Below are 23,092 nucleotides of genomic sequence, written 5' to 3' on the forward strand. Positions count from 1 at the left end.
CAGGGAATCCGCAGGTAAAACACAGGTCATTTTACCTGCGGATTCTGCAGAATCCGCGCGGAAAAATCTGCAATGAAATCCACAACGTGTGCACATACCCTTTCAGGAAAAAAGCTGCAAAAAAAAAAATGCATGTTTTCCTTGTGTTTTTGCTGCGTTATTTGCTATGGTTTTGGCATGCTGATAAAGGAAAAAAAAAGTCCTACACTATAGAATATGGTTTTGACACAAAAACGCAGCAAACCTGATACCTGCGTGTTTTTATGTGTTTTTTCAGCGTTTTTTTCACCACCCATTCATTTCAATGAGTGAAGATTACTGGAAAAAAAAAAAAACGCTATAAGAAGTGATATGCTCCACTGGGCAAAAAAAACGTGCAAAGCAGAAAATCCTGAGAATAAAAAAAACAAGCTGTGTGCATGAAAATTTGCATAAAAAAGGCATCAAAGAAATGCTGTAAAAATGCCTAGTGTGAACTTGGCCTTGCAATGCAAGTCGCTTGAAAGTGGAATAAATATCTGTGCCAAATCCGCCAGTAACATATGAAGAATATGTGAATTGACACTATCATACTAATTTTGCACAATATATATGTACATATATTTATATATTCATACATCTAAGTGCATGAGATTTATGACAGATCCTACAATTATTTCTTTGCTTTGGGTAAACATGTCACTTTATGGTTAAACCATGTATACAGCAAACATACATATGGACATGTTTATGTGGAAATAAGAGAATAACCAGAAGGCGGCAGGATACACCAGGAGGGGGCAGTAAGTTACCCCGAGGAGAGAGAAGAATAACTCAGCATGTTCTGCTCTCAGTCTAACCAGGTAGGCCGGGCGGTAATTAGGATTAAGGTGACCACACATTGGATAACTGTCAGCGAGCAGTCATCGGGTAAGAACCTTGCTACTCCTGACCTCAGCATAAAATTTTTTTGGCAGAGAATATATAAAAAAAAGTACAATTGTCTGACAAAGAGCGGCGATATATGATGTATGGCTAGATATACTTGATTTTCAGCAATACTGTGAAATAAAGCCGTCCAGATTGGCTGCTTGCATTTCTGGTGCGGCAGTACAATACTTCACATCGGATTGTGAATTATAGCACAGCCCCATCTAATGGTTCATCTACACTGGATACTTTGTGCCGCTCGCACCTTTAGTAAGTGGAGCAGCAGCTGACAAACTCCCTGGACAGATTTCAATGAAGAATATCCAAGGAAATGAGGTTGGACACAGTTTACATATTAGATATGTAGGCAGAGATTTTCTGGTACTTACTTTGGGTGCAGAACAGCCCTGTCCATCCGGGGGTACATTTACATTCCCCATCATATGCGCTGCACTCTGCATCATTGTGGCAGTTACATGTGTGGATACAGTCCGGACCCCAGAGGCCAGTGGGGCATTCTGGAAAAAAAAACGGAACACCATATACTTCCTTTAATACCATTTTATATTTCTAGAACGACTGTGTAAATGTTTTCAAGGATTTTGATAATTCACGTCCCCAAAAATTAGTATAGGTATAACTGCACTAATACCTGGAATTTTCTGTAGATTTTATTTCCAGCACTGCGACTAACAGAAAGATTATTGTTTAAGTCAATTAGAGTAGATTGGAGATCAGGTCAGCGTCTGCGGCGAGTGCTGTATCTTATATAACATGTAATTGAATTGTATCGCTAGGCGGGATACGCTGGCTCCACAGCAAGGAATTACATTACCATATAGAAGCTCTTCTCACCGAAAAGAATTCAATATAGGGACTGCAGAATTTCTGCTACTTCACACGGTCTTATGTTCCAATAAAACACTACTTTCATACTGATACAAGGTGACTAGGACGAGGTCCACACTGCATCTGTACACAGAGCCTACAGTAGAGGTCGGGAGCTTTCCCCACTGTGGCAGGGCTAAGGGTCGTGTAATCGATGGGGGATATGTGTCTCATAAATGGCTTGTCTCCATAATGTAAGGCATAACAAATATTGCTGTATTATTATTATTATGAAGGACCTGTGGTGAGGTCACGGTCATGTGACCAGTCAGCTGCTGGGTTCGTGGGTGTGGCTACACCCTTATAATGTGGCCTGCTCATGAACAAGGCAGCTGTATGTGAGGGGTATACACCTCCTGTGTGCGCTGAGGATCGCGGACTGAGCCTGAAGGAAAGGACATTTTGATGTTATTTTGTCTCCTGAACTGAAGGCTGTTTATTTTGGTGACGTGCTGTTTGGTTTATGACGTAATAAACCGCACGAACTTTAAGGGAACCTGCCTCCTGACTGTCTCCCGTCGCACCTAAGTGAGTAGAATCCCTACAATTGGTGCAAGACGTGCGGGCAGAGTTCCCAGCAGAGACTTGAGACCATTGCTGCATGTCCTGGGTAAAGTTTTCAGCGAGGTAGAAAGCTCTACCCGGAATAATGGAGGATCTGCTGACAGGCCCAGACACAGCAACAGGAGGCCAACAGGAGCAACGGCAGCAGAGCCAGCAGGAGCAACGGCAGCTGATGCAGCTTCTGGCAACTGCCATCCAGGAGGGCAGGACAAGCGCCCCAACCCCAGGTCCGGCTGATGCCACCCACGTCACGAAGGCGGTAAGACGCGCATTGCAAAAAATGACCCCTGAGCATGATGTGGAGGCCTTCCTGACGGTGTTTGAGAGGGTGGCTGAGAGGGAAAAACTTCAGCCAGAGCGGTGGGCAGAGGTACTGGCCCCAAACCTAACGGGGGAGCCCCAGAAGGCGTACTTTGACCTGACTGTACAAGACGCCAGAAAGTATCCCAAATTAAAAGCGGAAATTCTCGCACGCTTGAGGGTAACAATGACTACCAGGGCACAGCGAGTTCATCGCTGGGCCTATCACCGGGACAAACCGCCGTGCTCCCAAATGTTCGACCTGTTGCACCTGGTCCAGGAATGGCTGCAGCCAGAGTCGTCTTCCCCGGCACAGATGGTAGAGCGAGTGGTCATGGATCGGTTTGTGCATTCTCTGCCGAGACCCCTACAGACTTGGGTGGCCCAGGGTGATCCCCAAAATGCCGATGAACTGGTTGGGCTGGTCGAGAGATACCAGGGGATGGAAGGTTCCTTGGGGAAGCAGCCCATTCCGTATTTGGGGTCCCAGCAGGGGGCGGAGTCCCAAAAAGGGGTGGTTCGTCCAAGGTCAAAAGGGGCGGGGGAGGCGGTGCCCAAGGTCCCCTCGGGTGATATTATTTGCTGGAAGTATCACAGGCCGGGACATATAGCTGCCCGTTGTTCCCAGACCACCGAGCAGATGGACTGCAGCATGGGACGCCGTAGTTCATACTACACATATCCAGCTTGCAGTGTGAATTCGCCACCTAACGAGGGGCCACATGCGTGTCCCGTGAAGGTGAACGGTCGAGCAGCAATGGCGCTTCTAGACTCCGGGAGCTTGGTGACCCTTGTGAGGGCCAGTCTTTCTCTCAACATACTCCCGGGTAAAAAGATTGGTGTTCGGTGCATACATGGCGATGCAAAGGACTACCCTATGGCCAGGGTGAACACTGAAACGGCGCATGGCACTGAGTCGCATGAAGTTGGTGTTGTTCGAGATTTGTTGCATCCTATAATTATTGGCCGGGATTTCTGTCTGTTTTGGGATCTGTGGGGGAAAGGTTCTGAGTGTGCTAGCAAGAGCAGGGAACCAATCCACCCCAATGAGGTATCGCCACCACCAGAGGCAGACGGGTTTCCTTTATGTGTCCTTGTTGGGGATGAAGAGGAAGGGTCCCCTGTACCTGACATCCCAGAGTTAGGGGTGGCCGGGGAGAATTTTGGGACTGCCCAACATAGGGACCCCACGCTGAGGGAAGCCTTTAACAATGTCACTGTCATTAATGGGGTTGCACAAGAGCCGGGAGCAGACACAAGGTTTCCCTATTTTATGTTGAGTGGGGAATTGTTGTACCAGGTCACGAAAATAAGGGAGGAGGTGGTAGAGCAGTTAATAGTACCAGGCCCCTATAGACGGAAAGTGTTGGACATGGCCCATTCACACATCTTGGGGGGACATCTGGGGGTGGAAAAAATGCAGGAACGGATTGTACAGAGGTTCTATTGGCCTGGGTGTCACCGGGAAATAGCAAACTATTGCAGGTCCTGCCCGACATGTCAGTTAACTGCTCCCACATCTCATTTCCGGAACCCTCTTGTGCCACTGCTCATTATTGAGGTGCCATTTGAGAGAATTGCCATGGACTTGGTCGGTCCCTTAGTTAAATCAGCTCGGGGCCATCAGTATATATTAGTCATCCTGGGCTATGCCACACGCTATCCTGAAGCCATTCCCCAGAGAAACTCCTCCGCGAAGAGTATAGCCCGCGAGCTGGTCCATGTGTTTTCCCGGACGAGTTTGCCGAAGGAGATCCTGACCAACCAGGGGATACCTTTTATGAGCAAGGTGATGAGGGAATTGTGCAGAGTCTTGCAAATCTCCCAGTTGAGGACTTCAGTGTACCATCCGCAGTCAGATGGCCTTGTTAAGAGGTTTAACAAGACACTGAAGAGCATGCTGAGAAAAGTCATAGAGAAAGATGGTAGAGACTGGGATTGTCTCTTACCGTATTTACTGTTTTCTATCCGTGAAGTTCCCCAGGCCTCCACGGGGTTCTTGCCCTTCGAGCTTCTGTACGGCCGGCATCCGCGAGGTCTCCTAGAAATAGCCAAGGAAACCAGGGAAGCCGAAGTCACGCCCAGGGCCGTTTTTAGGGGGGGACGGGGGGTGCGATCGCCCGGGGCGCCACCCAGCCAGGAGGCGCCTGCCTAGTGCCTAGCTGTCTGTGTGGGGTGGGATTCAGCAGGTTCTCCCCGGTTCGGTGGAACCGGTTGTTGAAATTGCAGCCGGTTCCCCGAACCGGGGAGATTCAGAGCCGCGATCCGGTACTGTGCGGCCGTGCGCTCTGTTCTGTGACGCGGCCGTCAGCATGCAGCCGCCCGCGTCACAGTGTATCATGCAGGGAGCTGTGAACGGCCGTCACCTTGACAGCTGCACAGCTCCATCTCTACTTTCGGGTCAGGTGTCGGGCCTGTGCGATGACGTCATCACGCAGACGCCAACATGTACCCGGACGCTGGCTGCAGAGAGGCGCTGCTGGGGAGCGGCTGTGAGGTAAGTATGGGAAACTTTTTTTTTTTTTTTTTTTTTTTTTTTAATGAATTCAGTGGGTGAGGGGGCTGTACATGGAGGGGGGTGAATATGCTGCACATGATGGAGGGGGGTGAATGTGGCTGCACATGATGGAGGGGGGTGCGGGGGCTGAGCCTGTACATGATGGAGGGGGGTGAATGTGCTGCACATGATGGAGGGGGGGGTAAATGGGGCTGAGCCTGTACATGATGGAGGGGGGTGAATATGGCTGCACATGATGGAGGGGGGTGCGGGGGCTGAGCCTGTACATGATGGAGGGGGGTGAATATGCTGCACATGATGGAGGGGGGGGTGAATGGGGCTGAGCCTGTACATTATGGAGGAGGGTGAATATGGCTGCACATGATGGAGGGGGATGCGGGGGCTGAGCCTGTACATGATGGAGGGGGGTGAATATGCTGCACATGATGGAGGGGGGGTGAATGGGGCTGAGCCTGTACATGATGGGGGGGGTGAATATGGCTGCACATGATGGAGGGGGGGGTGAATGGGGCTGAGCCTGTACATGATGGAGGGGGTGCGGGGGCTGTACATGATGGAGTGCGGCTGCACTTGATGATGATGGGGGGTAAGGGGGACTGCACATGATGAAGGGGGACTGCACATGATGAAATGGGGGGTAAGGGGGACTGCACATGAATTGGGTAAAGGGGACTGCACATGATGAAATAGAAGGGGGATAGGGGGCAGCAAATGATGAAGGGGCACTGCATATGAAGTGAGGGGTGATAGGGGACTGCAACGGATGAAGGGGACTTCAAATTAAAGTGGGCGACAGCAAATGATGATGTGGGGGAGAGGACGGGGGACTGCAAATGATGAATTCAGTGTGAATGACGGGGCACAGCAATTTAATTGAAGGTGGGGGTGAGGAGAGTGAATGATAAATTGAAGGTGGGGGGGAGAGGAGAGCAAATGATCTATCTGGAGAACAAATAAAGAATTTTGAGTGTGGGGGAGTAAGTGATGTATTGAATGTGGGGTAGAGCAGTTGATAATGAATAGAGGGTGGGAGAGAAAGACATGACAATGAATTGAGGCAGGAGGGGCATGTAAATATAATGAATCGGTGTTAGGGTTAGAGCGGGAGGTACATAGTGGGGGGTGTTGAGGTTGAAGTGCCTGGTAATGAATTGGGGGAAAGAGTACAGGTGCTAATTTATATATTAAATGGGTAAAGTGACATTTATAGTTAGTGGGTGCACAGTGGTGGATTATAATTTATATTTGGAATGGTGGGTTGCATAATAACCAATTATGTATTAATGGTGGGTGCACGTCTGTATTCAGATGTGTAGTGTAGAAGGAAAAAAGTGGGGAATGTGCTCTGGAAGCCGTGCTCTAGGTAACTGTGTTATTTCATGCAGAGACGAGTCTTGGCTGGAAGAAGTGATGGCGGTCTGTGCTGGATGAAAAAGAAAAGCAAAGATGAAGGACTTCAGCTAGAGACGTCACTGGTGAGTCACTATGTTACCTGCACACTGACAGTAAATATAGAGTTCCTGAATACAATTGCACTTAGTATTGTGTTTTTAATTAATGATCAGTATTGTAGTATTCAGTCACTATCTGGTGGTAATATGTGGTCTGGCCATGGTACGGCGCTATTTGTTCCTTGTATGTGGTATTATTCGTTGACTATGTGGTGGTAATATGTGGTCTGGTCATGGTGTGACGATATTTGTCCGGGTATTCAGCATGTTAATGTTCGGGGGGGGCGCTTTTTCGATGTTCGCCCTGTTGGCAAAATTCCCTAGAAACTGCCCTGGTCACGCCCCACAGAAGCGTCATTGAGCATGTGGCACTGATGCAGCATAGGGTTGCGAAGGTGATGCCCATTGTTAAAGAACATCTCCACCAGGCACAAGAGGCTCAGGCCAGGGTCTACAACCGGTCAGCCAGAGTGAGGCAGTTCAATCCAGGAGACAGAGTTCTCGTGCTAATCCCGACGGTGGAGAGTAAGTTCTTGGCCAAGTGGCAAGGGCCATATGAGGTGGTGGAGAGGCTGGGAGACGTGAACTACAAGATCCACCAACCCAGAAGACGGAAGCCATACCAGGTTTACCATGTCAACCTCATCAAGCCATGGCAAGATAGAGAGCCAGCGGTGCTTGCTTGGCAACCTAGAAGGGGAGGTTGGAGCGGCTACCATAGCGGAGACGCTATCAAAGGCCCAGAAACAGCAGTGCTGGGAGTTACTCCAGAAAAACAGGGACCTGTTCTCAGAGTTGCCGAGGTGCATGAAGGTGGTGGAGCACGAAGTTCTGACCGAGCCACATGTGTGGGTGAACGTGATACCGTATCGTATTCCTGAGGCCCGGCGAGAGGTAATCTCCAAGGAGGTGCAACGTATGTTGAAACTCGGGGTCATTGAGGAATCTAAGAGCGGCTGGTCGAGCCCGATTGTCCTGGTCCCAAAACCTGATGATGAATGGAGGTTCTGCAATGATTACCGGAAGCTGAATGAGGTCTCCAAGTTCGACGCTTATCCCATGCCACGCGTTGATGAGCTCATCGAGAGGCTTGGACCTGCCAGGTACATAACCACTTTGGATCTGACAAAGGGATACTGGCAGATCCCCATGGCACAGGAAGCCAAGGAGAAGACAGCATTCTCCACACCAGACGGGTGCTTCCAGTATGTCCGGATGCCGTTTGGCCTGCAGGGAGCTCCGGCAACCTTCCAGAGGGCTATGAATATAATCCGTGCACCTCATAAGCTATACGCTGCCGCGTACCTGGATGATATCGTCATCTTTACCCCGGACTGGGAGTCTCACCCGGAAAAGGTTCAAGCAGTGTTTAATGCTCTAAGGGAGGCGGGGTTTACAATAAACCCAAAAAAGTGTGCCTTGGGTAAGGAGGAAGCCAAGTACCTCGGACATGTAGTGGGGCGTGGCGAGATCAAACTCCAAATCAATAAAGTGGAGGCAATTCAAACATGGCCGAGACCTCTGTCAAAGAAGCAAGTTAAAGCCTTCCTGGGGATTGTGGGATATTACAGGAGGTTCATCCCAAACTTCGCCACAATGGCTGCACCTCTAACTGATCTGCTTAAAGGGACAAAGTCAGTGATGGTCAGCTGGTCCGAAGAAGCAGAGTCAGCCTTCCAAGAAACGAAGGGAGCGCTTTGTAAGCAACCTATTTTGGTGGCCCCAGACTTTAAACGTGAATTTGTCCTCCAGACAGATGCCTGAGATGTCGGGGTAGGAGCAGTCCTTTCCCAAGAGATACGTGGGGAGGAGCATCCTGCTCTCTACTTGAGTAGGAAGTTGACTTCTTGTGAGAGAAATTACTCAGTTGTAGAGAAGGAGTGTTTGGCTATAAAATGGGCAGTGGATACATTACGATACTACCTGGTGGTACAGAAGTTCAGATTAATATCCGACCATGCCCCGCTCAGATGGATGAGGGAAACAAAGGGTAAGAATGATAGGGTCACCCGCTGGTTCTTAGCCCTACAAGACTTCAGCTTCCATGTAGAGCATAGGGCCGGGAAGCTACATGGGAATGCCGATGCCCTCTCCAGAATTCCTTGCCTGGTAGGTGAAAGTGCCAAGCCCCATGGCTTTAGGCAGAGGGGGAGGTATGTGGCAGGGCTAAGGGTCGTGTAATGGATGGGAGATATGTGTAATAAATGGCTTGTCTCCATAATGTAAGGCATAACAAATATTGCTGTATTATTATTATTTTGAAGGACCTGTGGTGAGGTCACAGTAATGTGACCAGTCTGCTGCTGGGTTCGTGGGTGTGGCTACACCCTTATAATGTGGCCTGCTTTTGAACCAGGCAGCTGTATGTGAGGAGGGTATACACCTCCTGTGTGCGCTGAGGCTCGCGGACTGAGTCTGAAGGAAAGAACATTTTGATGTTATTTTGTCGCCTGAACTGAAGGCTGCTTATTTTGGTGACATGCAGTTTGGTTTATAACGTAATAAACTGCATGAACTTTAAGGGAACCTGCCTCCTGACTGTCTCCCGTTCCACCTAAGCGAGTAGAATCCCTACACCATGTATACGGAAAGCCCATATTCACCACCAGGCGGAGGCCAAAAATGAGTTCTTCCAGCCTCCGTCTAGCAGGTATGAGCCTCCATACTGTTTACCAGCAGATAGCACATTCCTACACAGAGGGCCAATGCAAAGGAACGTGTACTGTATATGTGATATAGGTTTCCTTAGGTCAGGTGCAGACAACCGTTCTCTCCACATCCAAGAAAATCAGTCTTGTTCACGTTTTATTGGAAGTGGAGGAAAAAAAAAAGTTTCTCCACTTCCTCTATAATGTCAGTCCATGAAAATCGGACCACACTTGGATATCATCTGAGTGCAGTCCGATTTTTTTTTTTTTTTTTTTTCCCATGGACCCAACAGAATTCATCATCTTTCCCCCATCTCACTCTACCCCTCCACCAGACCTATCCATCAATGTCAATGGCTGCTCTCTTTCCCCAGTCCAGTATGCTCGGTGCCTTGGGTTGATCCTCGACTCTGCGCTCTCTTTCAAACCACATATCCAAGCCCTCGCCTCCACCTGCCGCCTCAAACTCAAAAACATTTCCCGGATCTGCTCATTCCTCAACCACGAAACCACAAAAACACTAATGCATGCTCTTATCATCTCCCGCCTTGACTACTGCAACCTCCTACTCTCTGGCCTCCCCTCTAGCACTCTGGCTCTGCTCCAGTTCATCCTACACTCTGCTGCCCGACTAATCCACCTGTCTCCCAGTTATTCCTCAGCCTCCCCCTATGCCAGGCCCTTTACTGGCTTCCTACTGCCCAGAGGCTCCAAGTAAAAGCCCTTACCATGACATACAAAGCCAACCACAACCTGTCTCCTCCATACATCTGTGACATGGTCCCTAGGTACCTACCCGCACGCAACCTTCGATCATCTCAAGATCTCCTTCTCTACTCCCCCCGTATCTCTTCTTCCCACAACCGCATACAAGACTTCTCCCGTGCTTCCCTCATACTCTGGAGCTCTCTGCCGCAACACATCAGACTCTCACCATCAACGGAAACCTTCAAGAACCTGAAGACCCACCTGTTCCGACAAGCCTACAGCCTGCAATGATCCTTGGTCTACTGAACCACCGCACGACCTGCTCTACCCTCTCCTACTGTATCCTCACCCATCCCTGTAGACTGTGAGCCCTCGCGGGCAGGGTCCCCTCTCCTTATGTACTTGTGTGTCCCTTGTCTTACACATGTTTATTGTACCTGTCTATATTTCCCCTTTTCACATGTAAAGCGCCATGGAATAAATGGCGCTATATAAATGCATAATAATAATAATAAATTGAATGGGCGAGTGCCATCCGACTCTCGGAGGCAAATCGTGCATGCTAGACTTGGTCCGAGAAAAAAAAAAAAATCGGACATGTTCAAAGCCCCATAGAATAAGATGGAGACGTATGTCATCTGTCAAAACCACGGGTAGCACTCATCCGTGTGAGATATAATTGCCTGCACGAACCCTAATGGCTCCTACCTCCCAAGTATATGCACCCAACAATGGCCAACAAACACAGCGTGCCCCTAGCCTAAGTGTAACTTACCATCAGAGCAGTCACTGCCGATCCAGCCAGGGTAGCACTGACACGAGCCATCAATGGGGTTGCAGGTTGCATTATTGCTGCATATACAGAATTCTGCACAACTCCGACCATATCTTCCACCAGGGCACACTTCAATAAAAGAAGAGCACAATTATTGTACATTAATGCTGCAAATCCAATCTCCTAGGTACAGCATATAATGCACCAATATAGTGACTGGGAACATGTACAAAACAGTAGAAGTCCCATCCATGGAACATCATCCCTGTGCTTAGGACCCTCTTTTCTATAAGTCATTGTCAATATTCAGACACCTCTGTGCACCTTTAAATCTCATCTCTCATAAAACAGGCATGGCAGATATGGGACTTTGTAAAAGGTTAAAGTGGTTGGCATTATGTGCCCCCAAGCTACTGGCTGCTTTGCCTACACATTATGTATTAACAAGCCCTCAGGCAGTTACAGAGCTTACAAACGCTGACTGGGAAAGGGTATTGCGATCAGCACCTATGCTATACATCGTAATTTACGGGAGCTATGAGCTCTTTGAATCAAAGCCTAAATAGTAACTAAACCTTTTATTATTATTTCATTACTAGCTGAAGAGCCCAGCGCTGCCCGGGCATAGTAACTAACTATGGTTAGTTATAACAAATTATAATGATTATATATATATATATATAAAAAGCTGAGTGTAGAGCCCCGCCCACTCCGCATAGCCACATTCACTATAATATCCCACATCATCCCATCAGCCAGAGCTACCGGACTACTACCCCTAATATGCCACATCATCCCGTCAGCCAGAGTTACCGGACTACTAATATCCCACATCATCCCGTTAGCCATAGCCACCGGACTACTACCCCTAATATCCCACATCATCCTGTCACAGCTGCTGGACTACTACCACTAATATCCCACATCGTCCCGTCAGCCAGAGCCACCGGATTACTACCCCTAATATCCCACATCATCCCGTCAGCCATAGCCACCGGACAACTACCCCTAATATCCCACATCATCCCGTCACAGCCACCGGACAACTACCCCTAATATCCCACATCATCCCGTCACAGCCGCCGGACAACTACCCCTAATATCCCACATCATCCCGTCACAGCCGCCGGACTACTACCCCTAATATCCCACATCATCCCGTCAGCCATAGCCACCGGACAACTACCCCTAATATCCCACATCATCCCGTCACAGCCGCCGGACAACTACCCCTAATATCCCACATCATCCCGTCACAGCCGCCAGACTACTACCCCTAATATCCCACATCATCCCGTCAGCCAGAGCCACCGGACTACTACCACTAATATCCCACATCGTCCCGTCAGCCATAGCCACCGGACAACTACCCCTAATATCCCACATCATCCCGTCACAGCCGCCGGACTACTACCCCTAATATCCCACATCATCCCGTCAGCCAGAGCCGCCGGACTACTACCCCTAATATCCCACATCATCCCGTCAGCCAGAGCCACCGGATTACTACCCCTAATATCCCACATCATCCCGTCAGCCATAGCCACCGGACAACTACCCCTAATATCCCACATCATCCCGTCACAGCCGCCGGACAACTACCCCTAATATCCCACATCATCCCGTCACAGCCGCCGGACTACTACCCCTAATATCCCACATCATCCCGTCACAGCCGCCGGACAACTACCCCTAATATCCCACATCATCCCGTCACAGCCGCCGGACTACTACCCCTAATATCCCACATCATCCCGTCAGCCATAGCCACCGGACAACTACCCCTAATATCCCACATCATCCCGTCACAGCCGCCGGACTACTACCCCTAATATCCCACATCATCCCGTCAGCCATAGCCACCGGACAACTACCCCTAATATCCCACATCATCCCGTCACAGCCGCCGGACAACTACCCCTAATATCCCACATCATCCCGTCACAGCCGCCGGACTACTACCCCTAATATCCCACATCATCCCGTCAGCCAGAGCCACCGGACTACTATCACTAATATCCCACATCATCCCGTCAGCCAGAGCCACCGGACTACTCCCCCTAATATCCCACATCATCCCATCAGCCTGGGGTCAGAACCAGAGCGCTGAGTGGAATAGCCCTAACTTCCATACCAGGGATCCCTTTAATAGAAGCCTGGGGTGAGAATCAGAGCGCTGAGGGATTTACCCTAACTTCCATACCAGAGATCCCTTTAAGAGAGGCCTGGGGTCTGTACCAAAGCGCAGAGTGGATTTGTCCTCACTTCCGTACCGGGGAACCCTTTAAGAGAGCCTGTGATCAGAACCAGTGCGCTGAGTGGATTTGACCAGACTTCCATACCAATGATCCTTTTAATAGAATCCTGTGGTCAGATTCAGAGCGCTGAGGGATTTGCCCTAACTTCCTTAGAGGAGATCCCTTTAAGAGAGCCTGGGGTCAGTACCAGAGCATTTGAAGGCAATTGCTCTGACTTCCATACCGTGGATCCCTTTAACCCCTTCACTACCAAGGGTGGTTGGCACATTAACTCCCGGGCCAATTTTTACAATTCTGACCACTGTCCCTTTATGAGGTAATAACTCTGAAACGCTTCCATGGATCCCGGTAATTCTGACATTGTTTTCTCGTGACATATTGTACTTCATGTTAGTGGTAAAATTTCATTCAAATAACTTGCGTTTATTTGTGAAAAAAATGGAAATTTGGTGAAAATTTTTAAAATTTCGCAATTTTCCAACTTTGAATTTTTATGCCCTTAAATCACAGAGATATGGCACACAAAAAACTTAATAAATAACATTTCCCATATGTTTACTTTACATCAGCACAATTTTGGAACCAAATTTATTTTTTGTTAGGAAGTTATAAGGGTTAAAAGTTGACCAGCGATTTCTCATTTTTGCAACACCATTTTATTTTTACGGACCACATCACATTTGAAGCCACTTTGTGGGGTCTATATAATAGAAAATACCCAAAAGTGACACCATTCTAAAAACTGCACCCCTTAAGGTGCTCAAAACCACATTCAACAAGTTTATTAACCCTTCAGGTGCATCACAGGAATTTTTTAGAATATTTAAAAAAAAAATGAGCATTTAACTTTTTTTCACCAAAAAATATTTCAGGTTCAATTTTTTTATTTTACCAAGGGTAACAGGAGAAATTGGACTGGAAAAGTTATTGTGCAATTTGTCCTGAGTACGCTGATACCTGATATGTGGGGGGGGAACCACTGTTTCGGCGCATGGCAGAGCTCAGAATGGAAGGAGCGCCGTTTGACTTTTTCAATGCAAAATTTTATATAAAAAATAATTATTTTTGCATTGCTTTATTCTGCGAGCTATAACTTTTTTATTTTTTTGCTGATGATCCTGTATGGTAGCTCGTTTTTTGCGGGACAAGATGATGTTTTCAGCGGTACCATGGATATTTATATGCGTCTTTTTGATCGCGCGTTATTTCACTTTTTGTTCGGCGGTATGATAATAAATCATTTTTTGCTTCGTTTTTTATTTTTTAAGGGATTCACTAAAGGGGTTAAATAATGGGACCATTTTATAGGGCGGGTCGTTACGGACACGGCGATACCAAATATGTGTACTTTTATTTATTTTTTTTTCTATTTCCAAAAAATGAATTTATTAGGGAATTATTTTTTTTTTAATTTAGCGATTTTTTTTTTTTTTTTTTTTTTTAATTATTTTTACACTTTTTTTTAACTTTATTACATTGTCCCATGGGGGACATAACTGTCCTGTGACAGATCGCTGATCTGTCACATCACAGATCACTGTGACAGATCGGCGATCTGTCACAGGCATAGATGCAGACTTCCTCATGCCTGCGCTTTGCAGACACTGAGGAAGTCAGCTCCATACAGGCCCCCGAAGGTCCACGTCGCCATCTTGGATCCGGAGACCAGTAGGGAAAGAGCCCCCCGCAGCAGCGCTGCACATTGCGCTGCTGTGGGGGGCTCAGGGAAGCACGGAGGGAGCCCCCTCCCTGCCGATGCTTCCCTTTAAGCCCCCTCCCTGCCGATGCTTCCCTTTAACCCCCGGTACACTGCGATCGTGTTTGATCGCGGTGTGCAAGGGGTTAACGTGTCGAGGGCGGTCCGTGACCGCCCCTGACACATTGTGACGGGTGTCAGCTGTGATAATCAGTTGACACCCGGCCGCGATCAGCGGCGCTCACCACGTGGGCGCCGCTGATCGCTATGACGTAATATTCTGCCCATGGGACTTAGGTCCCAGGTCACATGGATGGAATATTACGTCCAATGTAGGAAAGGGGTTAAGAGAACCTGGTGTCAGAACCAGAATGCTGAGTGGAATTGCCCTAACTTCCATACCGGAGATCCCTTTAAGAGAGGCCTGGCATCAGAACCAGAGCACTGAGGGATTTGCCCTGACTTCCATACCGGAGATCCATTTAAGAGGTCTGGTGTCAGTACCAAAGCACTGGATGGATTTGCCCTGACTTCCATACCAATGATCCCTTTAAGAGGGAAGATGTGCCTATTGGATGGAGGATGTGTGATGTGTATATGGGCATGGGGGGGGATTCATTTCTGTCGTGCTCTCTGCACCTTTCTGGGGGGGCCGACAATGGCTGGGAGCTTATGTTCCCAGGGATGCTAGATTTCTCTCACCATGTCAGTGTCTGCTGAGGTGTTTTCTGGAGTGGGAAAACTGTTGCTCATAGCAACCAATTACAGCTCAGCATCTTTTAAACAGCTCTGGTGAAATGAAAGATGCTTCGTGATTGGTTGGTGAAACACACACACATTCAGTTTTATATATAGAGATTGATCAGCCTTTGTAAAGTTATTATTCTTTGTAATATACGTCATTACCTTATGTTGCTTCCTCCCAGCTTTAACACCACGCTGAAAGTGCTGGCTTGTCTGTACAGTATAGTCCATTCTGTCTTAAGGCCCCCGTACACTTTAGACTAAGATCAGCCAAACTCATCAATATTGTCAGCCTAATGTGTTTGTGGCCCTGGGTAGATGATTGTTGGGGAAGATATGGATCTGGTGTGTCTGATTTTAGAATGTTGATCCTTTTGCTTTCTAACAGGTAAGTCATCATAATCACAGAAAACACTAGAGCGGTTGGCCAAGTGAGCTCTCCTGTGTATGGGAACGATGGGTGAGATCCAGCTGGCGAACGATCAGCTGAAGCGGTATTCAGCCGACAACCATCTAACATGTATGGAGGGCTTAGCAGCTGATCTGAACTGAAGGTCTAGCTAACATCTGTATTACCTCCCTGCTCAGTAGAGAAAGGTTTAGGCTAGGTACACACAAGCATATTATTGCTCTGATGGCAATCCAATCACACCAGACCATCGGGCAGCACGGTGGCTTAGTGGTTAACACTGCAGCCTTGTAGTGCTGGGGTCCTGGATTCAAATCCCACCAAGGACAAACATCTGCAAGGAGTTTGTATGTTCTCCACGTGTTTGCTTGGGTTTCCTCCGGGTTCTCCGGTTTCCTCCCACACTCCAAATATATACTGATAGGGAATCTAGGCTGTGAGCCCCAATGGGGACAGTATTGATAATATATGTAAAATAATGAGGAATTAATGGTGCTATATAAGTGAGTAAAATAAATAAATAAAATGTTAGTCTACAGTCTGTCCAAGGAAACAAAATCGCTGCATGTCCAAGTTTGATCAGATATTTGGATCACACTCGATCAAGCAAGTCAATGAGTGCAAGGAAATCATCAGATTGCATCCAGATGACATCTGAGTGCAGTTTGACTTCCACACACTGGAATGGAGAAATTTGGTTCTATGGACTCTTGCTAGACCTTCAGTTTAATTCAACAGCAAAGACAGAATGAACAAGACAAGCCAGCCCTTTCAGCATGGTGTTGATGATAGAAGGAATCAAAATAAGGTAATGGAGTATATTATAAAGATTCACAACTTTAAAAATGCTGATCAATTATTGCATTAAAAGTAAAGATTATTTACTCTTTAAAGTGGACCAACCACCAGACCTCACAGTACAAACTACTACGGTACTTACATTATTTATTGATTTTTTTTTTTAGACCTGACTTTAAAAATCCATGTCAAAACCGTATAATCCTTTTTGAAAGATTAACGAGAAACTGTCATCAGAAACTTACTTATTGATTAAATCAGGTTTTTCTGTTATTTTTTTTTAAAACATTGCGCAATCTGTATTCAAAATAAAAAATAAACAACTTGCAATATTCACACTGACCTCTGGCTTTTCTTTACACTCTAACTTCCTGTTGTTTCAGGAAACAACACATGCACATAGCCACATTGAACTCTGACACTATTTTTTGTATTGAGGAATCTAACAAGTATGTGTTAAGGTTCATGCAAAGAGAGGGAGAGCAGGGTCAGCTGTGACATAGGCTATTGTGATTGGTGGATCCTTTTTTATCAGCTGTGTATAGAGGTGTTAGCGGTTATTGTAATCCCGCATCTACTGATTAGAAAACTTCTGTAAACTCTTCCTGAAAGGACAGATAGCATGAATTTAAAAAAGCCTCAGTGGCCATTGTGAGAACTGCAAGGTTACAAATTTTATCTTTTAATAAATACCATGATTTGAAAAAATAACAACCTTTGCCAATTTTTGTTTTAATACATGGAACACGAAAACCTGATTTACACAATAGGGTAGGTGGAGATTGAATACATTTGGACTCATTAACTATTTCAGTCTTTGGCTAGATTATATCATCTTAATGTCGGGATTTCAAAGTTAGTCTGTCATTAATTTTCTAAACATACGCATCAGTTTCATCAGATCTAAAATATTTAATAATGTATATTTTTTGTATTGTGAAATCTGACGACTGACCCACTTTAGGGTATATTCACATCTTGTGTATTTGCTGCAGATTGTGTCGTGGAAAGTTCTGCATCTGTCTCAAACAGCTAAAACAACCCTATTGAAATGAATAGAAGCACTTTTCAGATGCAGAAATTTCGGCAACAAAATCAGCAGTGAGGCAATTCACCCTTAAGGAGTTGTATACCAGATGCACTTAGGGCTCACTGGTTTAGCACTAGTGATCCTTGTATTCATACTTAGTGATGCTGATGCATGAATAAGTTTATACTGGTGATTGTCTTTTTGCCATTTACAGTGTGGAAACCAATTTTGCATATGCACAATTGAGGATGCAACATTCGATGGGAGAAGTGCATGAACATTTCATAATGCGTCGTTAGCTTAGAAAAAAACCTAGATTATGACACTATTGTCCTATTTAGATTTTGATCCAAAGACAATGACTGTAACCATTCCTGGACATGGTCTAAATATCAGCCTCATCCCATTTTAGTAACCATATATTTTCACTATGATTATTTTTTTTTAATCAAAATCAAGAATATATATCAGCTGCCTACTGCACCCCAAAAATATCTAGAAACCTAACTCAGTCTACAAAGACAAAGCGGATAATTTATTGGGGTAGTCCCATGAACAAAGTACATTTTTCCTCCCATAGCTCCTGGGCAGGGGATGAAGCAAAAGACAATATACAGACAGGACAGCATGGGATTGCAGTTGACTCTTTCTGTGAGACAAAATATTTCCCTGCCTGTTTTATCACAGGAATGAGTATTTCTGCCGCATCTCCAGCCCTCTGAGCCCATCATAAATCAAGCTAGTGACATATGAGCTCAGTGGATCCAGAGCTCCTTTTTCAGCTAGCGACATATGAGCTCAGTGGCTCCAAAGCTCCTTCTTCAGCTAGTGACATATGAGTTCAGTGGCTCCAGAGCTCCTGCTTCACTGATGTGATTTTTGATATGCTTAGGGGACTGGAGACACAGCAGAAACACTTGCTCCTGTGATATAACATGCAGGCAAATGTTTTACCTTACAGAAAGCTGTAGATGTATGTCATTGCTATGTCATCTGTATAATATCCTTATACTTCCTTCCATGAATTGTGGTATGTGCCGACCATGATCCTGCATGGTCAAACGCAACCATTACACAATACATAACAGGGAAATTTAAAAGATTATCTCAGCACAGGAACTTATTATTATTCCAAGATCTACAGATAAAGATGAACTTTACTTGTGGGACAACCCCTTTACAAACTTCCTATATTGACCTTGTGTCATATACTTTGGGCACATCAGCAGGTTCCCCCTCTAGCTATACAGAAAGGTTTACTGTAAACTCAGCCATTATTATTACACACATCATATAACCAATAAGCACAAATAAGATTAATGAAAAAAGATGGACCCGTGGTTGAGAAGATGTCTAGAAGAACAATGGCGTTGCCTACAATAACCATTCAGCGTTGTCTTCTGAGGAATAAATTCCTGTTCTATAAAGTAAGAAATGGCTGTCCAAATGTCTATTGTTTCAGGAATAGAAACAGGACTTCCCGATACTGTGCTTGTATGTTATCGGAGAAGCGCAGCTCTAGTCTCTGCCTTTTATGTGTAAGATTGACAGCTCTTGGGTTCAGGCCTTTCTCACCTTCTGTTTCACTGAATTCCTTGTTTTATCTTATGTTCAAATCATTCACTGGAAGATCTGCTGCCTGACATAGAATCTCTGTGATCTGCCATTCATGTATGAAGCTTCCTGCACGCCAGGTTCGTTCTTTCGCATTAGCGTGAAATGAAAACATGTCTATAAAATGAGTCGCCCCGCTTTGTGTTTTCAAGTACGGAAAATACAGCAAACTAACCACAGTGTCTTCAGGAGACACAATGGAATATACTGGAAATGTGGATGAATTCAATGAAATATTTTGCCAGGTAAATAATCATTGTTATTTTTGCACAATGACGTGGAGAGACACTGGTAAAATGGAGCTTGCTGCTCCAGGGGTGGTGCGCCCCCTGATTATCTCGCTCTCTGCAGCTTTTCAGTGACAGCGAATACAGCTTGTTGACGATTTGGGGTGGGGGGTGTCCTATAGCTCAGGAATAATATTTTTCTGCATTATTTCACACAGCGAGGGGGGGTGGTTGTCACAGGTTTATTATCAGAAAACTGAATCCTACGAGAAAACATCAGAAAAATGCCATTGTGATAAAACCTTATCTCTCCGCAGACCGTCCAATGACACAGACAGCGTAATCCGCAAGCTGTGTGACAGGGACATTAGCAACCTTCCCCTCCCCCGGCGCAGGTTCCTCAATCCTAGTCACCTGGCCCCTTCCTGCTTGAACAATCAGATAAGAAACCCGCCACCCCCATGAAAGATTTTTTTTTTTTTTTCGAGTTTGATTTTGTCTTCCACGGAAAGAGATCTTGGTAATGAGGCAGCGCCTGGTAGCAGTGATAAAGCTCCATTTCTGTAACGTCTGCATCACTCTGAGCGTCCTATCTGAATTCCAATATGATTGGAGCAGACAGAACCACACAGGACAAACTCGGAGGGCGGACGCCGATACCGCACATAATGGTACTCATTTCCATCCGTGATATAAAGCCGCCTCTTCTACTCTGCAGAAGGAAGATGACCGGCTCCAATTCATTTAGCAATGTCGGACACAGACATATAACATATATTTCTTTTTTCCTGGGGCAAATTCTGGACTTAGACTTATAATAAGTAGGGTCCAACAATTAAAATGGCCATCTCACCTATTTTCATACACACTCATCTCTAGCAGGCGTGCCTGGAAAAGGGAGTCTATTAGCAGATTTTTCCTTACTAAACTTATAACAATTTCAACATGCAAACTTAAAGAGAGCCAGTCACTTGGCAGAAATGTGCAAGGTTTTTTTTTTACATGGAATAAATGTCGCTGTTCTCCTGAATCTGATGTTGTTTTCCTTTCCTTCCTACACATTCCGGTTACAGAGATATGTTCCCTTCTGATCCTGTGTGTAAATCCAGTTGTTTTAGCCAAGTGGGTGTGGTCCTCAAAACGATGCTCCTAGAAGAGTTGAAGACCACACCCACGTGGATAAATATACTAAAAGTTTATTCTCTTATCATCTTTCCTCCATATAAATTTGTCTTTTTTTCAAATTTCCGCACACACACAGAGTGATAGGCAAATGTGATGAGCAACTCCTGTCACTAAATCCTACCCACAACACCCCAAATCTTGCAATTTTCACAGGCTTGTTTAGACTCATACGTCCTGTCCTTTCAGGAAGAGTTTACATTAGTTTAATAATCAGCAAAGGCAGGATTACAATGATAGGTAACTGCTCTATGCACAGCTGATAACATAGAATCCACTAATCACAATAGTCGATGTCTCAGCTCGCCTGCTCCTCCTCCCTTCACAATGACCTTTGCACACACTCATTAGATACTTCAACACAAAAGATAGGGTGGGGATCCGACCATTGTGGCTATGTTCATGTGTTATTTCCCGAAACATTGGGAAGTTAAAATCTAAAAAAGCTCTAGTGGCCAGTGTGAAAATAACAAAATGTATTATTTTTCTATTTTCACATTGTGATATGTAAAAGAAAAAAAACAGTGACAAAAATTTTTAAAAAACAAATTTAACACACAAAAAATGATTTAAACATTAGGTTATTTTATGATGACACATTCCCTTTTCCCTTTAATATTTAAGGTATTTTTTCCTCAATTAAATCAATATGAAGCTCATTCAAAGAGTATTTGAAGCGTTTGTTTTTTTATTTGGATTTTGGAGATATCAGTGTAACCCTAGCGACTGGACGCTACTTTTTCAGTCTGCCTTCTCGTAGGCATTAACTAGTTGTCCAGGAAAAGAAAACATGGTCTGTTTTTTTTTTATTTAATTTTTTTAAAAAACATTTACGGTAATTACTATAGAAATACTTGGGAATACCTTGATTACAAAGCGGCCCAAAAAATCCTGGTAGGCAGTCACAATGGCCTGTGATGTGATGACATGGTCCATTAGCGTGAACACACTGGGGGCAGGTTTGGCTGCAACGATGTCCATAAAATCCAGGAGAGCAAACTGCAGAGATTCAAGATGAAATATAATAATACAAGGAAAATGTTAGGTGACGTACCCAGCGATAAAAAATACTGTCCTACATATAGGCAACACAAAAGGCCTAATTCATTATTGCATTTGCACCTGTTTTTGTCAAGTTTTTAGTATTTGGCAACATATACATTTGTCCATGTATTCCTTTTTTTGGAATCTATTTCATATGTGCTTGGCTGTTTTTTTGCCGTTTGCATAGTGGGCAGAGTTTAGGGTTTTCAGAAGTTCTTAAATGATGCATCCTTTGTCATTTTTCAAAATGTTGCAAAATTTGTCACAAATGTACTCCAGTCCTTCCCCCCTTCCCGAAGTGATTTTATGTCCAACAGTTATTTTGACGCAATTTTTGCATGAGTCGTTTCATGTTATTTTAAGTTTCCCAATTTCTTCTTCAGTCTTGCTTTCAATGATAATTTGTAAAAATTCTAGAGGACAAGCTGTGGCAGCTACAGTCCAATGATCAATGAGTTTCTGATCACCCAGGTCAAAGGTGGGGAATAATTGCACTCGCAATCCTCTTGGGATGATTTATTGACTTACATAGTTTTCTAGGGCAGTTTTAGTCCATCCTATTTTTTTTATGTACATAACATTTGTACTGTTTAACAAGATCCTTCACTGCAATAGAAGTATCAGTTGATGGCTGTGAGGCACCCGTTTTAAACATATAAAATGCTTTTTGGCGCCTGGAAATTTCTCTGGTTTTGAAATCCATTGTAGTGATGCGGGTAAACTGTCTGTAGGTTAAAAAAAAAAATCACAAAAACAATTTTTGGATGTTCCCAGGAAGAAGCATCAGCGAAACGCGCGTCAGGGTGAGAGAAGACAGTGTGCCGCTACCACCTACATATCAGCGGTGATTTTTTTTTCCTACAGACAGGTCCCCCCATGATTACAATGGATTTCAAAGCCAGAGAATTATCCTGGACCCTGAGTGCCCGATAGTGATAACTTAAGTATGTTTTGTATTTTATTCCAAGCTTGCAAATGACTTGCCTTATATTGGGTAGATTCCAGTCCCCCTACTACTGAAGAATTAATAAAAAATAATATAATAAGAATTGAAAAAGCAATGCATCAAAAAAGAAATGCACTCCACAAATTCGAACAAAATTGGGGAAAAATGGACGGATACTCCAGGATTGCCTTCTAGTATGTTATTAAGAGACCAGATGATACAGATGTTGTCAGAGCTTTTATGATGTATCTAAATGAAAACTGATAGAGGTTATATTTGGCTTTGGAACAGAAACATATACTAATGGAAGGTGGGGCGAAGGAAATCGTTAATTTTTCTTTGCATAAAAATAGAAAATACTATCATTTAGTATTTCGAATTTG

At 45.1% G+C, this 23,092-nt stretch overlaps 1 protein-coding gene across 8 annotated transcripts in view; it reads right to left on the reverse strand.

The window, feature by feature from the left end:
- The window catches only part of MEGF11 (multiple EGF like domains 11), an 815,865-nt gene that overhangs the window by 110,875 nt on the left and 681,898 nt on the right, over window positions 1-23,092 (reverse strand). For all 8 annotated transcript variants that reach the window (XM_073568888.1, XM_073568889.1, XM_073568884.1 and 5 more), the window contains 3 exons: window positions 21,584-21,718; window positions 10,762-10,890; window positions 1,299-1,427 (listed from right to left, as the gene is read on the reverse strand). In XM_073568888.1, the coding sequence (XP_073424989.1) occupies window positions 1,299-1,427; window positions 10,762-10,890; window positions 21,584-21,718 (393 nt within the window). The remainder of the gene's footprint in view (window positions 1-1,298; window positions 1,428-10,761; window positions 10,891-21,583; window positions 21,719-23,092) is intronic.

Source organism: Dendrobates tinctorius, unplaced genomic scaffold, assembly GCF_039654945.1.
Source record: "Dendrobates tinctorius isolate UK_male_01 unplaced genomic scaffold, ASM3965494v1 ptg000022l, whole genome shotgun sequence".
In the NCBI taxonomy this organism is placed as follows: Eukaryota; Metazoa; Chordata; class Amphibia; order Anura; family Dendrobatidae; genus Dendrobates; species Dendrobates tinctorius.